The sequence below is a fragment of the Neomonachus schauinslandi genome, chromosome 6, assembly GCF_002201575.2.
Source record: "Neomonachus schauinslandi chromosome 6, ASM220157v2, whole genome shotgun sequence".
Taxonomy (NCBI): Eukaryota; Metazoa; Chordata; class Mammalia; order Carnivora; family Phocidae; genus Neomonachus; species Neomonachus schauinslandi.
The window spans coordinates 6,982,059-7,000,145 of NC_058408.1; the positions used below are offsets into that span (position 1 = coordinate 6,982,059).

Sequence of the window (18,087 nt, forward strand, 5' to 3'; positions counted from 1 at the left end):
AAAGATACTAACTGTCCAGGTGTTCAGAAGCACCTGTAGGATCAAATATTCTTATGTTCACTCTGAAGCCTGGTAATACACACACAAATTACCTATTTTCTTCTTCTTCTCCTTCTCCTCCTTCTTCCTCCCTCTCTCTCTCTCCAATATTGTGATGTACCAGTTTGAAGACCTGAATTCCATAAGACACATTAAGATATAAGTCCATTTACGAATAAGAAAGGGTCTCTATATTTGTTCATTTACTCCTTCCTCTGGTCCTCAACTACTGTTTTGTGGCTTTTGGCAGGAGGCATGCATGTATGAGCGAGACTGTGCTAGGCTGAATTCTGTTCTTAGTAAGATTTCCAGAAAAGTATTTCACAGTCAGGCTGATTACAGATGTGGCTAATCCACTTTCCCTAGGCTAATTTTCTGTGCCGCCAGGCATGTAAGCGTCTGCTCTCCAGCCATTCCTCTCCACACCCCACACCCGTGCGCGAATGTGACAACCCAAAAGGCGACTTCGGCAAATCGCGACCTGGAAACTGCGATCCTGCCAAATCCCCTCTGGAAATAGTGAGGATGAGATCTTGGACCATGTGGGATACGCTGTTTCTAATGCAACAAAGGAAGCGCATTGAGATTCAGTCCCAAAATGAGCCCACAAACTCCTGGGGGCTCCTTTCCTTCCAAGAGGCAACTTGTCTTGACATTGTTTTTACAGAAGAATGAATAAAGCTATATTTCTTAACATTTGAAACTCTCTCTCCCCTCCCCCACCCCTTTTCTAGAAATTCAAAACCCAAACCGACATCGGTAGAGACAGGGAGCATATCTTTCTTTTCTGTTCACCTACTTCGCAAGAGGTTTCTCTCAGGCTGTTCACTTTGCACGGTGATGCGTCAGTACCTCCCCGCGTAACTCCCGCCGCCAGGGGGGCGGGCTGCTGCGGGGCGGCGGTTTCAGAGTTGCCGTCTGATTGGCCGGGCGGCTGCGGGGCGGTGGTTTCATAGCTGCCGTCTGATTGGCCGGGCGGCCGCCGCTGAGCTATAAAAGGGACCCCTGCAGCTCCGTAGCAGCTCCGAGGAGTCTGACAGCATCCTCACGGAGAAAAGACCAAGTGCGCTCAAAACAGAAGCCACAGCTCCTGCTGCCGCATTTCCTCCCCAGCTTGCGAATCCCACACCGAACAAGATGTGCAAAGGACTTGCAGGTCTGCCGGCTTCTTGCTTGAGGAGGTAAGATTATTTTCAGCCACTCACCGCGTTACACTTTCAGACGGACTTTCTTAGTTACTTACATATACTATTTGCTAACCTAGTTCTTTGGAATTAGAAACAGTGTGGTTAGGAGGGCCTCAACTTGCTAGCTCTCCTCTAAGACCAGCTAGAAATTGTCACTGGAGAAGTGTGCCCCCCCCCCCCCCCCAGTTTTGGCACCTATGTGTTGTTTTATATGATCTCGGTTTTGAAGACTGTTCCGATCTTCTCACCGAGCTAGTTCGAATTAAGAAGTGATATGAGTTTTCGGACCAAATACAGTGGTCTGTGGTTGCTGTTGTTATTTGAGCATCACTGGGGTCTGTGGAATCATGGCTCTGAGCTTTCCGATGGGTGGTTTAGGGGAAGATACCCCAGAATGAGGTTTGACTACAGAAATCACAGGCACTGTGCTTTCTGTGTGGTGCTGCAGTATCTTCTACTGTCTATGTTCTTATAAGCAAGTGTGACAATACAGTATGAGTTCCAATACTAGACCCCACCCCCTTATGAGTGGTGGTTGAGAAGTATTGATCCTAGCAATTCAGTTAAGGGTTCTGTAGAAGATCTCATCCTGCAGACATTGTTTTGTTGATGTACTGTCTCTTGATTAAAAAAAAAAAAAAAGGTAAAGCTACTTCATAGCTCCTCATATGCTTTTGGCTTAAAAAAATAAAAGGTATAAATAAATGCTTTCAGAGACTGCTTATATATTAGCCAGCTGAAGAAAAATACAAAACTAGTGCATATTATATTATTTAATCTTACAGTTAAAGGTAGAAAGTCAGTCTGTGGGTGTACCACCCCCTTGCTTCCCTGCAAATAAAAATCATCTTAAATTTCAATTTAGAAATATCCCAGAAAGCACAGTCTTCTGTGCACTTCTTAGAAGTTTACCTTTACAATATTCTGTCATTCAGGAGTGTGAAAGAATATTCTTTATTAAATGTGCTTTCTTGGCTGCTTTAAAATGAAGCAGGAGGGTCTGTCTGGCAGGGAATACCTATGGAGTAAGTTCCCCTGACCTCCACCATTACTATCCTGAGCTGAAGGGAGCAAATTACTCCAAGCTTCAGTTAACTCATATATAAAATTAACCACACAAAATACAGGAGTGTCAGGAAAGAGTTATGCTCTGATAAGTATTTGGGGAGACAGATGAAAGGTTGTACTAGTCTGCGCAAGGAGCTAAGAAGCTAAACTGGGGAAGTAACCTGTATATCAGCAAGGTCAACAGCTCTTCCCTCTCCTCACTGGTCAACTGCAAATCAACTATTCTGACACTTCACCCTAGCATCAATGCCTGAGGCTGCAGAAGGGCATGAACTGCTCAAGGTCACAGGCAGTGAGTGGCCGAGTGAAGATCAAATCCAGCTTCCAGACTCCAGTGACCTCTGAAGTCATGCTGGTTTTTATTTTTAAGGTTGCATTGCATTTTAAGGACAAATGTAACATACTTGCTTAGCATACTTCCAACTCTTTACGAAATGACTTGCGTTGGTCAGTAACTTAGATCTCAGGCTCACCGGGCACATGGAAATGTGAAGTGAGTTCTCTTTTGACAGAATCATTATATATTTGTATCTTAGAATCACTTGAGCCTTCATGATCATATCTTGCTATCATTAAGGAGGGTTTTGCATCCCCTGACCAGTTGGAGAAGCAGAGGGGGGAAGTCAGTCTTGTGAGGAAGAGAAAATACCATTTTAGGGGCAGTCCAAGAACATAATGGAATTCAAGCTTTCTGGAGAAAGGCGTGTAGATAAGCCACTGATATATCAGGAGGCGTCCTAAAATGTCTTTTTATCCTTGTGACTTTTTTTTTCTCCCTCTCAGGAGGAATATCTAGTCATTCATTTCTTCTAAAGTGACATTTATCTTTTAAAACCATTTCTTGGCTTTTATAATAAAAGAGATACAAACAAAAGAGTAATTAACAAAGAGAAAGTTGAGCTTAAAAACTTATTAAAATGTCCTTCTGTCTGAGTAAGTCACGCACCCCGCTGTCCCCTAGCTACCTGTTAAACAGTGCCAGTAACCTGGAAGCTCTGCTCTAATTAAACGGTTGCTAGCTCCAGTGATGACTCTTGCCTGCTTCTCTATCTTCTCGGGTGCCCTTTATAGTGTAAATGCTCTTATAGTGTAGATCTTAAACAGGAAAGCAGTAGCAGCAGCTGCAAGAGATTTCTCTAGAAGCAAGCCTGAAGTTGCTCAGGTGTTGGCCAGAGCATTTGCCTTTGCCACCCCCTCTACTTCCCTCTGCTGGAGCTGCATACCCACCTCTGTGAATATCCCATAACGTGCATCGCTTGGCAACACCTCATGCGAGGCTGGGACCGCACAGCCCTCTCCTGCACCACGGTGCTTCTGTAGGTCCCTCTGCCTGCAAGGAGGCAGGTGGAAACAGCAACGGCCATCCAGAAGGTGGCGTGCAACAGGAAGGCGCCACGTACCGCAGTTACTGCTTGCTCTTCCATTCCCACAAATGACCCAAAGAGCAGTCACATTTTCACTGTGTTTCTTTTAAAAACACCAAAGCGTTCCATCGGTCAAAATGACAGGTTTTCAGAAGGGGCTCCTAAAGCCGACTGAGGGTCCGAATTTTGTTGCAGACAGAGGAGGCCGGGCTGTGACTCTGGCCCCGGGTTTCCTAGCAAGTCACAGGCAGACCCAGAAGTGGAATCTCCTGTTCCTGAGAGTTCACGCCAACTTCAACTCCCATTTCCTAAATAAACTCCCCCTGCCCCTTTACTAGTAATGGACTCTTTGAGCTCTGCCACTACGGTATCTTTTAAAAGACCTAATCAGGGGTGCCTGGGTGGCTCAGTCGTTAAGCGTCTGCCTTCGGCTCAGGTCATGGTCCCAGGATCCTGGGATCGAGCCCTGCATCAGGCTCCCTGCTCCGCGGGAAGCCTGCTTCTCCCTCTCCCATTCCCCCTGCTTGTATTCCCTCTCTCGCTGTGTCTCTCTGTGTCAAATAAATAAATAAAATCTTAAAAAAAAAATAAAAGACCTAATTAGCATTATTCTTGTTCTTCTTCTGTGCAGTGCAAAAGATATGAAGCATCGGCTAGGTTTCCTGCTGCAGAAGTCTGATTCCTGTGAACATAATTCTTCCCACAGCAAGAGGGACAAAGTGGTAGTTTGTCAGAGGTAAGAGAAAAGGCCTCAGTGAAGACCCATTGAGTATTAACTGTTTAATGTCAGGGATGTTCTATGAGGAGAAAAGGAAGTTGTGTTCCTAGTTAAGCTAGATTTGGATCAAGATGGAGTCCATTTTCATGAAGACTGTACTTGCATTTGAAATATCCATGCATTAAATGGAAAGACTGCCTTAATCAACAATAGGTCTCATCATAAGAATGGGAAAGAAAATATCTGCATGTTTTTCAGGATCTTAAATTTCTTGCCCTAAGTTTGTATCATGGCATTCAAGTTATTCTTTCTCTCTATAATGTCTCTAGGGTGAGCCAAGAGGAAGTCAAAAAATGGGCTGAATCACTGGAAAACCTGATTAGCCATGAATGTAAGTCTGACGGCTTTCTTCCCCACTAGGATGAGGATAAAAGCCTCTAGATAGACAAGTTATCTCATAGTATATTTGATCTAATAGGAAATGCAGACAGAATTGGGTTTCTTCTGACTTCCAGACCCAGGAGAACCAGTCTGTTTAAAATTTTACCATGCCTTCGAGCTTTGTGATAGACAATGAGAAGTTCATATGGAAACCATGTGGAAAACCATCTCTCTCACCACATGGGAAAAAGGTAGAGGGAAAAAGTTCTAAATATGAAGACTTCTTGCAGAATCAGCCTTAGTTTTTCTTTCTCAAACTTACTTTGGTAATTGGTGGCTGCATGCGTGTTTTAGAAACACTGAGACTTCAAACCTTGAGTGAGAAACACTACGTATAACTGGGATCCAATAGATGTCAAACAGATTACAGTCACCTGACCCCAAGTGACCCCCAGAAAGTGGGGGAGAGAGGAGGATGTTTTAACACATGCTTTATTCTCTCAAGAACCTTGGCTTTCTCTGAAATACACTGTCCCAAGAGGCCTGCCAGTGTGATGACGAGGGTGGCTCTTTTTCCTTCATCACAGGTGGTCTGGCAGCTTTCAAAGCTTTCTTGAAGTCTGAATACAGTGAAGAGAACATCGACTTCTGGATTAGCTGCGAAGAGTACAAGAAAATCAAATCCCCCTCTAAACTAAGTCCCAAGGCCAAAAAGATCTATAATGAATTCATCTCAGTCCAGGCAACCAAAGAGGTAGGTCTTCATGGCAGAGAACTCTCTGGATCTTAGTGAAATTTCCTGCAAGTGGTATTCAGTGGTGTGAATCTTTAGATCATCTGAGTTAAGGAAAAAGATCTAACAGTGAGGAGGTCATTATAATCTCCTCAACCCCAAATCAATCAGTTAAGAAAGCTCTTTCATCCAGATGACTTAGATGATCTCCCTTAATGAGTTTTTTGATAAATCTTCCCGATTCATGAGAAAGAACAAAGATACTGCCCTGCCCACCCAGAAGCAGATGAGCCTTGTATACTCTCTCACATGTGCTGGGGCGGAGCTAAATGTTCTTTTCATTTCTGAGGTATGGAGGGTGCACACAGATTACTCACCACAAAGCATGCGGCCTCGCATCCTCAACAGGGCAATGTGTCTAATACATCTTGGCCTTTACCCTGCAGGTAAACCTGGATTCCTGCACCAGGGAGGAGACAAGCCGGAACATGCTAGAGCCCACGATAACCTGCTTTGATGAGGCCCAGAAGAGGATCTTCAACCTGATGGAAAAGGATTCATACCGCCGCTTCCTCAAGTCTCGATTCTATCTTGACTTGGCCAACTCTTCCAGCGCTGGGTCAGAGAAGCAGAAAGGAGCCAAGAGTTCTGCAGACTGTCCCTCCCTGGTCCCCCAGTGTGCCTGATTCCCACAGGGTGCTGGGGGGCCGAGATGCCAAGACTCTATGCCTGGAACCCCTGAGGCCAAATATTGATCTGTATTAAGCACCAGGGCTTTATCCACATTGTAGCTTAGTGTTCATGCTGCCTGCCATGTGTGAGTCACTCCCGTGTAAGAAGTAGATCTAGTTTTGGTGTTCAGGTGTTCATTAGGGCAGGACCTCATTCCAGTCCAGCTTTCCCAGTATTCCTTAGGGTTCCACATGAGCAAGTATCCAAAGAATGGTTTTATAAGGGTGGCTTCCCAAAGACTGTTGCAGTTCTCTCCTCCCAACGGCTTGACCTCAGGTTGGTTGGTTGGTACATTGCATGTGACATCCACAAACACATGTATTCTGTTGGCACTTTCTCTAAACACTAGATGTTAAGATGAGATTGATCTATTATGTGTATATATGTGTGTGTGTATAAATATATGTATATACACACATATACTTACACACACACATATGTACACATTCTATGTATATGTGTCTATATGTATATATACATATATATTTCTGCAAGAATAGACAGGAAAGACCCTAGGTGCTCATCCCTAGAGTGTGTGTACATACCTGCATGCATGTTCTGATCCCTGGATTTTCATCCTGCAATCAAACAGGCAAACAGAACCAGTTGCCATGCAGGCCAAGAGAGGAATGCTAATCTGTGGAAAGTTGATTCTATAGAACTCCACAGGTCGGTGTTGGAGATGCATCCAGGGGACTTTATGCATAGTTCAACCACTGACAGCCTCCACGTTGAATGGTATTCTAAGGAGCAAATACCGTAAAGAATCTTATGCCTGGCTGACACATTTCTGTCTTGGGCTGGTTATTACTGATGGCACTTTTCAGTCCCAAAGCTGTTGGCCTCCCCTTCTCTGCCCAGGTGCTTGGTACATGGTTATCAGCAGCCGGGTTGGTAAGGGAGTTAGGAGAGAAGATGCTCGAACCAAATGAAGACACGCAGGTAGGGTCTCACCAGCTCTACCTGCTATAAAATACTGGCTGAGTGAGGGCATGGGACTTCAAGGCTAATAGTCTTGTCCTCTACTCTTTTTTCCTCTCCTGATCAAGGTGCTTTTCTCATTTTGTTTTTTCCTGAGGACTTCAGCCATCAGATGAGGCTCCTTACTTCACTGTGTGGTTGGTTGGTTGTTTCCCTGTAATGGCTCCAGGCTATATGCCTCCCCTTACAAACCAGCAGTGAAGGAAGGAGTGCACTTTATAAGGGAGAAACATGTTTTTGCAAACTGAGAAGCCCTCATAAGTTTCTCTTTTGAAAGTAGGACCTTGTTCATTCCACCCCAAACATCAGGGCTAACAGAGCCTGTGGGTATCTCTTTCCAGGCCCTGAGACTAAATGAGAGAGGAAAGGAAAAAAAAAAAAGAAGAAAAAAAAAACCAATTGTTAGAACTACTGTTTGGAACTTTTCAAGGCACATGAAATACTTGAAAATTTCTCATTTATGTTATTTATGATGTTGTTTTCTACAATGTTTTTATTATTGTATTGTTTTATAAATGGAGGTGCAGGATATCACCTGAATTATTAATGAATGGCCAGGAAGTAATTTTCTTCTCATTCTTCTAAAACTACAGCCTTTGAAGTGCACACACACATACACTCATGCATGCACATTGCACCAATTCCTCCAGCATAAATTACATGCGTGAGCACCTTGTGGCTTTCAAGCCAACAGACTGGGTTGCAGAATGAAAACACCGGAGTATGTCTATACAAATCTCACTGTATTAAAGATGTAGGTTTTCTCCGTTGTGCCCTTCTTGTCTCTCTGGCAGTCTTACTTTCCATGTTCCCAGAGTTCTTCCTCAATGTCACTTTTATTATACCTAGGTCCACAGTTTTGTGTCTAGTTGACTCCAGGATCCAAACGTGTAACTCTATTGATCTTGCCCTATTACAACTGTCACGACTTTCAGATTGTACCTGTGCTCATGGGCTACTGTCTTACAAAGAGGTCCAGAAGGTCATTCTGAATGAGAAGTAAATTATTTTATGTAATACAATTTTCAAGTGTGTTTTTCAATTGTATTTTCCTCTTATTTTACCACCATCTGACATGCTGAGCTTATCTGCTCATGATCTGTGGGCAGAATACTCCTTCCCTTTGCATGCCTGATTTTATCATGTGCTTGAAAAGCCTCAAAGCTGATGCTTCCAGTGAAACACACGCATCTTAATAATAAGGGTAAATAAATGCTTCATACGAAACTATCTGCTTGTAAACACATTAATGATCCACAAAGATGTGTGATGAGAAACAGCAGGGTGTAGGGCAATACAGAACATGGCTCATGTCCCGTATCCAATCTGTCCCATGCTAACTCTGGAGAAGGAAACAGAAAATGAATGTCGTATATTCTTCTGTTCCTGCCACTGCTCTGACTCCCTCTCATCACAGAGCTGAGGCAGTCATGGCTCCAGAGACTTTGCTCAACAGACTTGGTGGTTTACTTGAAGGTCCTCAGTAACTGGTCAAGAGAGAGAGTTTGCCTTTCAGAGCTGCCCTCTGTCTCCAAGTATCTGTCTGATGAGAGAAGGTGGGAACAGAGGAGACTCAGAAGGTGAATGGGAGCTGTAGATACCTGAGGGACAGATTCCTGCCCAAACTGCTTAAAATCCTTCTCCTCCCACCCCCTTAAAGATTCTGTCCCCTAGAAAGGAGGTATAGAATGTTTCCATTCACAGTCATGGGTACAAGGTCTGTTATGCCATGAGACCTCCATTTCCTGAATTCTACGTTTCTCATTGTGAGAGTCAGCTTACAGGGTGTTAAGGACCATAGATTTCAAGCTATTTTGAGGAAGTGATCCTTTTAGGGATCTGACAAAAATTATGGACCATCTCCTGAGAAAAATACACAAAGGAATCCAAATTCATCAGAAATATTTAGAGGGAAGTTTTACAACCTCCCTTTCAAAACACACAGGGCTGCCCTTCCCCTGTCCCACATGGGTGTCAGACTCCCCACGAGTGCATGGCTGCTGCTGCTCATATGTAGTACCATCTTCCAAGTATCACAGAGGAATTCAAGCAACTCTGAGCAGTATGCTTGTCTCCAATCTCCGCCTTGCCCATCCTTTCTTCTTGATGGTCAGCCATGAAATAAATAACACATATGTGCAAACTCTTTCTGACTGCGATCAACGACCATGTTTTGAAAAACACTTATTATTGCTTGTTATGTGCTAGATATTGTCCTAAGCTCTGTATATATGTAATAAATTTAATTCTCACACCAACCTTGAGATAGAGATGCCAGTCATGGGCATGGCCTCTGAAAAACATCTGCTGATTTTTATGGACGAGGAAACTGAGGCACAGAGAAGTTAAGAAACTTGTCAAGGTCAAGCGTCCATCAAGGAGCAAAGCTGGGATTTGAACTGAATCATCTTTGCCCCAGAGAATGGCAGAGACTAGAGCATTCACCAAATACCCACACACCAATGGATGAGGAGCAGAGTGTCACTTTCAAACCTATATGGTCAGGAATAGAGCCAAATGCATTTCCATCTCTCTCTTCTCCTTCCATGACAACCATGGAGATTATATGTTTCAGATTGTGTAGCAGCAGGATGAAGGATGCTTTGACTCACTTCAGAATATCAAGTGAATAAGGAGTAAATCATTGCTGATTTGAGTCATCTGTTTACAAGGCTGTTTGTTACTGCAGCAGAGCATTGCTTATCCTGAGAAATGCAGAGGCTATGCTCTTCAACATTCAACTATGTGGTTGTCATTTTATTGTGTGGGGCAGGCACAAGGGTATGGATAAGGGGACTCCTTTACATTATACCAATTTGCAAACAAAACTTGACTTTGTAGAAACTCCACGACCCATGGTGTGCCAGGCTGTGTCCCGGCACTCCATGTTAATAGTGCTTAAATGTTTAGAGTTAGAAATGAGATGACAGAAGGAGGAAAGAAGAAAGAAAAGTTAAAAAGAGCAATTTCCAGGGAAAACTCACTATCCATCAGCCTAGGCCCACTGTGGACAGACAAAAAAAAAAAAAAATTCAATTGAGCAAGCCAGCCAGATAAATTGGCTCATGTGGCTGCCAAGACTCAAAACCATAGGAAAAAAAAAAAAAAGGCTCCATTCACTGAATTCAGAGACTGAATTCAAGACATGAGTTTGCTTAGGCCATTAGACTGCATGATGGCCACTAAATTGTTCCATCATTAAAAACGGTGGTGTTAATATGCATTGCTTTCTGGATGTCACAGAGAAATGACATGAGAAAGGAAAATACTGGGTTTTGACCTTTTTGAGGTATAGAATAGAGGCAAAGTTGAGTGAGGTGACTGAGGAAGGGTTTACCTAGAGATAGCATCCAATGTTTAAGACTTTGCATACCAAGTGATAATGACCGAGCTCAGGCCAGGGACTACTGAATTTCTGAAGCACATCAGTGGAGGTCAGCAATGCCTGGAGAGAGAACTGGGTTTCCAAAGGAAAACTAAAAGTTAATAGTAGCATCTTACATCTATGGCAGGCTTTTTAATCATCAAGTCTATGCTGAATGCTTTCCATGATCTCATCTAACCCTTAGACCTAAACTCTGAGGGAGATGTGATTAGTGGCTTTCCATTATGGGTGGAGAAAATGTGACACAGGCAAGCTCAGAAATTTACCCAAAATCATATATCAAAGAAGTGGCAGGGCAAGGGTCAAACCCAGAAATCTGCCTCCCGAGTAGACACGTTTAATTACTCTAGTCGAGTAGAAGGGGAAAGGAGGGAGGAGAAGGAAGAAGGACTCACAGCAAGTGAGGGGAGCCTAACAGGAAGAACTGGAAGTAGAAGGGAGAGAAGAGGTAAAAAGATGAAACGAGAAAGAAATGGAACACCAGAAGGGATAGAAAATATGAAAGGAAGGACCATGACATATCAAGCAGAAGAAACAGAAATAAGATGCATGTTGTGAGGAAGGACAGACTGCCAAACAGTCACCCGTGCTGGCATCTGGGTGGCTCCCACCGCAGAGCATCCTGCTGCTGCCCCGAGGTCTCTGTGCCCTGTCTGAGCTGGGGCAGGTAGAAGGTCTCTCTGGGACTATGGAAAAGGGAGTTTGGGAAGCAGGGGATAAATACCAGGTCAGCTTTCTCTCTAAGGATCACTTTTATGTTTCCTCTTTCTCTCTCTAAATTTCCCAGATCCAGAGCAAGTCTTTAACCAACCCCCTTTCCCTGCAAAAAAAAACACCCCCCCAAAAAAAAAACCCAACCTAAACGAAGAATGAAAAAAGATAGAAGAACAGGCCAACTTTCCCTTGGTTCCAGTACATCCCGGTTTGGGGTGACATAGCACAGGAACTGCAAGTCATTCAGCCACCGACAGGACCCCAGAGGGAAGCAGGCATTTGGCACATGGTCCTGGTCACATTGCTCCTGCTCCCCCTGGGAGGGAAGCCAGTGAGGACCGCAGGGTCTAGGTTAAAGGGAATTGCCCCCCACACAAGTCTGATCAAGACAACAGCATGTGCCAATCAGCAGTGAGTAAGACCGTGAGAATTGGTGGGGGGGGGGTGTGACCTCTTGAGATTCACTCTCCAGGGTTGACTGGGGGGGGGGTGTTGCTTTTGAAGAAAGTAAAGCAAGAGTTTTGTTGATTTTTTAGAAGTATTATTTGTATAATTCCCAGATTATTCCACCAATCCATCTGGCTTTTGAGTTGCTGTCTTCTGTCAGGGCCATGTAGCCCTGAGATGTCCCCTCAACAGCAACCATATGTGATGGAAAACGAATCCCAGCTATGTCATGTCAAAGACAAGGCCTGCTCATTCCTTCTCTGACCACCATGCCTGTATGCTCTGCCTTGCCACTTCTCTTCCCATCTCTCCTCTGTAGGACTTGGTACTTTCTGCTACCCTTGCCATGTTGCTAATAATTCCATACTTTGCGGTGTTAGAAAGGACAGCTGTTAGAGCAGTTTGCAAGTTCTAGATCAATTCTCTTCCAATTGCTATCTTGGAGATACCTTCCCTTACCTGGGACACTTTGAACTGGAAACTATAGAATCACCCCCAGTTCTTTCTCACTCCCTCCCTCACACCCAGTAATTACCCTGCTCTGCAGAATTCCTCTGGGTAAAATCATTCAAAGCCTATTTCTGCCTCTCTCCTGGTGTGACCATGGCAGGCCCTTTCTCTGGGCCACCGTCATATGTGGCCAGGCTGATTGCCTTCTGGTCTCTCCATCTCCAGTCTGATATCCTCTGATTCATTCCATGTAACCACCAGTCAGCTCTGAGAAGCACATTTGACCTCTCCCTCTCCTGCTGAAAATCTGCAATGCTCTCAACTCTCTAGGTGAGCTTTGAGATTTTGAACTTTATGATTTTGAACTCTTTCTAGCTTTCTGGCCTCATTTCTGATGACTCCTCCTCTGATCCAGCTATAATGATTTGTGCTTCCTGATGGGGCATTCTGTTAATTGCCTCTTATGATTGTTTAAGCCGTCTTTCCATCCTTCTCCTTCAACCAGCTACCTCCTACTGTTTATTTTAAACTCAGCTCAAGACCAATCCACAGTGAGAAGACTTCTCCCCTTCTTTGACAGAACTTCATTGTTTCTCTGATGTCAAGGCTTCCCTTGGTATTCTGTCATGTTTTCATTGCTACTAGCACAATGTAACCATTGATTTATGAGTGTGTCTCCCAAACTACATGGCCAATTCCTCAAGGTTACCAACCATGTCTCATTTGATTTTATAATCCCTGCACCAAGTAATGAGCTTAATCCATGGAAGGTGACTATTTGTTGACTGAGTGACCACCTTCGGTTTTACATACCCCTGGATGCAAATAGGTAAGTGATCCATCAGGCCCTTCCCATGTCCTGAACACTTACCATACACTGAGTGTTCACATGAGCCTCTCAGGCTTTACTGTAATCTCACCACTTTCCTCTTAGAAAATGCAGGGATATTTCTCCCAGCCTTGTGCTAGGGGTTGGGGATGAAATAACCAGAGTAAGGAAGAGCTGTTTAGAACCACCTTACAGAGAATAGAAGATTTAAAAAAGAAGTTGATAGAGTACGAACAGTGTGTTTCTCTATTCTATACATACAGTGAAAACTTACATATATTTTATATGAGTTTACATACAATTAAAATTAGTATGCTCCTTGACATAAACAACCTTCTCGTTTATATCCACAGCAGAAAATAGCAATAAATGTTAGCAGAAAATAGCTAACATTTATTGTTTACTCTCTGCTAATATACCTCTTTATGTGTATGAACTTATTTATTGCATGTAACAACCCTATGGTGAAGAGGCACTAAAATTTATCATTCTCCTTTTAGAGGTGATAAACTAAGCCACAGAAAGATAAGTATCTTGCCCAAGATCACACAGCTCATAAGCTGAGGAGCCAAGAGTTGGTCCCAGGGCAGTGTGGCCCCAGAACCCATGCTCTTTGCTACACTCTCTCTCACACAAGCCTAGAACTCTGCCTACTTGGTCTACTGTCTACTAGAACTCAGAAAAAGTGGATTAATTGACCACTCTTCCCTCAAAAAAAAATGTTTCTTTGAAAGTTTCTTCTGCTAATCTCGCTTATTTCTTGGTATGCTCCTATTTCTGCTTGTCCCTTCTATTTCTTGTAGAAGAAGACAAACTATTAATAGTTTTCACTTACTGAGGGCTGATGTTTAACCTGCTACTGGGATTTGTGCTTTGCATGTGTTACCCCATTCAACTCTTCCAATATTTCTACTTTGCCGGTTAATAAATCTATTCAGAGTTGAGTACACTCAACTCATTCGGTCAAGATCTCACCACCAATAAACAACAAACTCAGGACTAAGGTAAGGTCAGTTTGAGTCCAGAGCTCTTTGGGTCTTAATGACTCATAATTACTGTTCCCCCAAACTGTACTGCTTTCAATAATCACCTCAAAATGGCTCTCATAAAGGGATACCAGCATTTCGGGGTGATTTTATGTGAACTTTTACTCAGTTATAGATAACCTGATCTAGAACAAAAGGAAACTCTTGTCTGAAGTAGAAATTGGGGAAGCTTTATATAAATGACAGATTCTAGGCTCTAACTCTAAAGATCTGGTGTTTGGGGGATGTATACCTTAAAAAAAAAATCTACTTTTAATGATCTTGATACATAATCAGCTTGGAAACCATTGATCTAGGGGACCCAGCTCAGAACCAGAAATCTGAGGTTGTGTATCAAACAGGTCAGTTCCTACCACTCTCTGTATCTTAGATTCCCCATTGGCAAGATGAACTTAACCCCACTGAATGACCTGGACATGGAAGCTATGCAGACGGAGTGGCCTGCATGGAGTCTTTGAGAGATGAGGGCAAAGGGCCCTCTGCTCAGGATTTTACATTGATAACGGCAATCGAGCGTAACATATTAAACATAAACCACACTAGCTCATTGGATATTCATAACTACCTGTGAAGTACATATCATTATGAAAATAAAAATTAAAAAAATATGTTTTGATTTTTCTTTCACTATATACAAAAGTTAATTTTGTATGTCAAGCATAATGCAAAAATATTAAAATTATATTTATGTATGTTCTCTTAACTTACTTTTTTCTTATCTATATACTATAGTTTAAAATATAATTTAAATAGAACTTTTAAATCTAGTTTGATAATATTTTTCTTTTAAATATTTTAGTAAAATATGCATATTTTTATTGCTGATGTGTTTGGATTCATATTTACCACTTTTTTGGAGTTTTCTGTCTGTTTTCCCCCTGCTTATTTTTTCTCATTTTAATTATTTCTCATTTATTATTTTATAAGTTAAATTTTCTGTCTGAATTATTTTAGAGGTTACTCTGTATACTTTATTTTTTTTTAAGATTTTATTTATTTGAGATAGCATGAGAGAAAGAGAGAGAGAGCAGGGGGGAGAGTTAGAGGGAGAAACAGACTCCCTGCTGAGCAGGGAGCCCAATGTGGGACTCGATCCCAGGACCCTGGGATCATGACCTGAGCCGAAGGCAGAAGTTTAACCAACTGAGTCACCCAGGTGCCCTACTCTGTATACTTTAGCATGCATACATAATGAAGCCAAACATTAATCAATATTTTACACCTTAACTAAAAGATATTTCAAAGACCTTAGATTATTTTGACTTTGATGATCTCTATCTTAACTTACATGGCTTTGCTGTCCATTATTTTATCTTTATTTTTTTTCAAATATCCAAAATTGAATATTATTGCTTTCCTATACAATCAATATTTATTGCATACCAGGATTTTTATCCGCCATTTTTTTGAGGATTAATTTCCTTCTGCTTAGTTATAAAGCCCTCGGATTTCCTTTAGGGAAAATCTGTGAAAGCTATACTCTAACAAAAAAAATTCTTTTGGTCTAAAATTTTGATTTTGACAATTTTCAATAAAAAATGATTTTACTCTCATTCTTCAAAGAAAATTTTACTGTGAACATAATTTTAATTGGATGTTTATTTTCCCCAACCGATGAAAGGTAATATTCCATGGCCTTTGAGTCCAGTGCTGTGGTTGGAAAGTCAGCTATAAGTGTAAGAATTTTTCCTTTGTAGATATCTGTTTTTCTGCCTTTAGATTTCCCTTTGTCTTCAGTTTTTCCTAGTTATAGGTCTATTCGTTCTATAAGAAATTACTTGGACATGCTCAACTATAGATAAAATCTTTAATTAATTTTGGAAAACGCTCAAACACAATGTGTTTGATTATTGATGATTGCCCCATTATCCCTCTTATATTCTTCAGGAATTCCTTAGACATGTTGATCTTTACATCTTATGTCCTATGCCTCTCTCCCTCTGGCATTCTGAATAATTTCTTAAGATCTGTCTTCCACTTTACTAATTATTTGTGCTTCCAGAATTGTACAATGATTTGTTTAAGCCAGTTTGTTCATTTTTACTTTAAAATTTTATTATTTTAATATTTTTGCATTTACATTTAACATACAAAATTTATTTTTGTATATAGTGTATTAAAAATAAGAAAAAATGTTTTTTATCTTTTATCTATGAAAAAACTGAATACTCAGAACCCAAAGATGCAGTAACATATTATTAAAATTAATAAAATTTGGTCAAGTAACTTGCTTTGTATTTCAAATATTGATAGCCTTTTCTTTCCTCTACCAATGAGTTCCTATAGATGGAAATCAAAAAATATCCCATTTACTATATTTAAGAATACATTTAATAAGAATACATTTGATAAGAAAATACACATATATGAATAAAACCATAAACATCTTAATAAGCATATAAAACAAGAAGCTGAGACTCAATGCCATTTTGAAAATAAATTTTCCCTAAATTAATCTATACATGTAATGCAATCCCAATTACAATCCCAATAAGATGTTTTTGGAATTGCATAAAATGTTCTCGACTGTCATATGGAAGGAGTAATGTCAAAAAAGTAGCCAAGAAAAAGTATGAAAAACAAAAACAGTGAGAACAGATTTGTCCTACCAAATACCAGATATGATGTGACTGCATTCATATCAATAAAAATTAATCTAACTTTAAATGTGAAAAGATAGAGCAAAAGAACATAATACAAAATATTGAATTATCCCCCAATATATAGTTCATTTATATAAAAAAACATTTATAGTGCTTACATCTCATTTCTACAGGGAAAAGAAAAATTATTTTAATATATAGTGAAGCTACAGCAGGCTACTCATTCTGCAATCCACTTCATAGTCCAAAGGGAAGCTCAAGGTCTCTAGAGTTTGGAAATGTTCTCAAAAAGAAAGTCAGTTTCAATACTTGCTGATATTTCTCTGAATTCACACTTCTACTTTCTTTCTTGGCTCTTGAGAATTCCTTACTTTCATGCCAATTAACATAATTGTTAAGGCTTATTTCATATGTTATCCAGCACTTGGTATTGTTCCTATGGCAGATTTGTTCAGGGTATCTGGTCTACCATTGGAAAATACACACATGTTTTTTTACAGGGGCCCTGGGCTTAGGAGGGGGTGAGGCAAAAATAGTTCAAGAAACTGACGTAAAACAGACCATGTTTGCAGCAAAGAGATTAGTGCAGTGAGAAATGTTGGGTTGAGGTTTTTCTTTATTAAATGTTTATGTAATTGATCTATTAGGACAAAAAGTAAGCTAAAGATGGCCGTAGAGTGTGAGTAGGTTAACACCAGTTGAATATGCTCAGCGTATCAATGAGGAAAGCTGTGAATATACATCAGGAATATATAAAGGAGTCTCTGGTCTGAATAAAGATTAGTGAATACTCTAAAGTTTTAAATCCAGAAAGACCCAGAGGTAGGAGGAGATAATAACTGGAAGTCACCTCATTCTCTTGTTGTTATCTTGGACATTCTGTTCCCTGTTCTCAACCTGGTTACAGCTTCTGTCACCTTCCTGTTTCAAATTCTTATCTGCATTTTCTAGTCCAAATGAAGTCTTGCCTTTCTAGAAAAAAGGAATGACCCCAACTGTTTTCAATGATTCCCTTCTTTATCCCCAATACGCACAACTTCGATAAAAGTCAGTTCTATACTACCTTATGCCACTCTTCAATATTTTTCTAAATTCTTGTTTGTTTTCTCTAAAGAAGGCAGATGTCACATGGAAGGTTTCTTCAATATATTCCATAACCCCAGAAGAATCATAGGCATTGAGACTAGTGATCTGCAAATGTTTTATATATGTCATTTATTCACAAATATATAACTAGAAAATGTAGTGTTTAATTAAGGTGTTTCTCACGCGAATATTAGAACTCATCTGGGACTTATCTGTCTCACTACAGGACCCTTGGAGCTCTGTGGGTCAGAGTAGATGTTCAGTGATGTTTGCTTGCTGAATAAAGGGAACCGAATGCAAAAAAAAAAAAAAAAAGAAAAGAAA

The 18,087-nt window shown here is 41.1% G+C and overlaps 1 protein-coding gene across 2 annotated transcripts; it reads left to right on the forward strand.

Moving 5' to 3' along the window:
• Positions 1 to 1,076: 1,076 nt before the first annotated feature.
• Positions 1,077 to 6,542, forward strand: RGS4 (regulator of G protein signaling 4). Of its 2 annotated transcripts, XM_021698431.1 has the most exons (5): positions 1,077 to 1,220; positions 4,290 to 4,394; positions 4,706 to 4,767; positions 5,345 to 5,511; positions 5,937 to 6,542. In XM_021698431.1, the coding sequence occupies exons 1-5, from the start codon at positions 1,177 to 1,179 to the stop codon at positions 6,174 to 6,176; spliced, it is 618 nt and encodes a 205-aa protein (XP_021554106.1). In that variant the 5' UTR covers positions 1,077 to 1,176; the 3' UTR covers positions 6,177 to 6,542. The 2 variants fall into 2 exon arrangements, with proteins under 2 accessions (XP_021554106.1, XP_021554105.1); XM_021698430.1 differs by lacking the exon at positions 5,345 to 5,511 and having other exon boundaries at positions 1,177 to 1,220; positions 5,937 to 6,069.
• Positions 6,543 to 18,087: the final 11,545 nt, after the last annotated feature.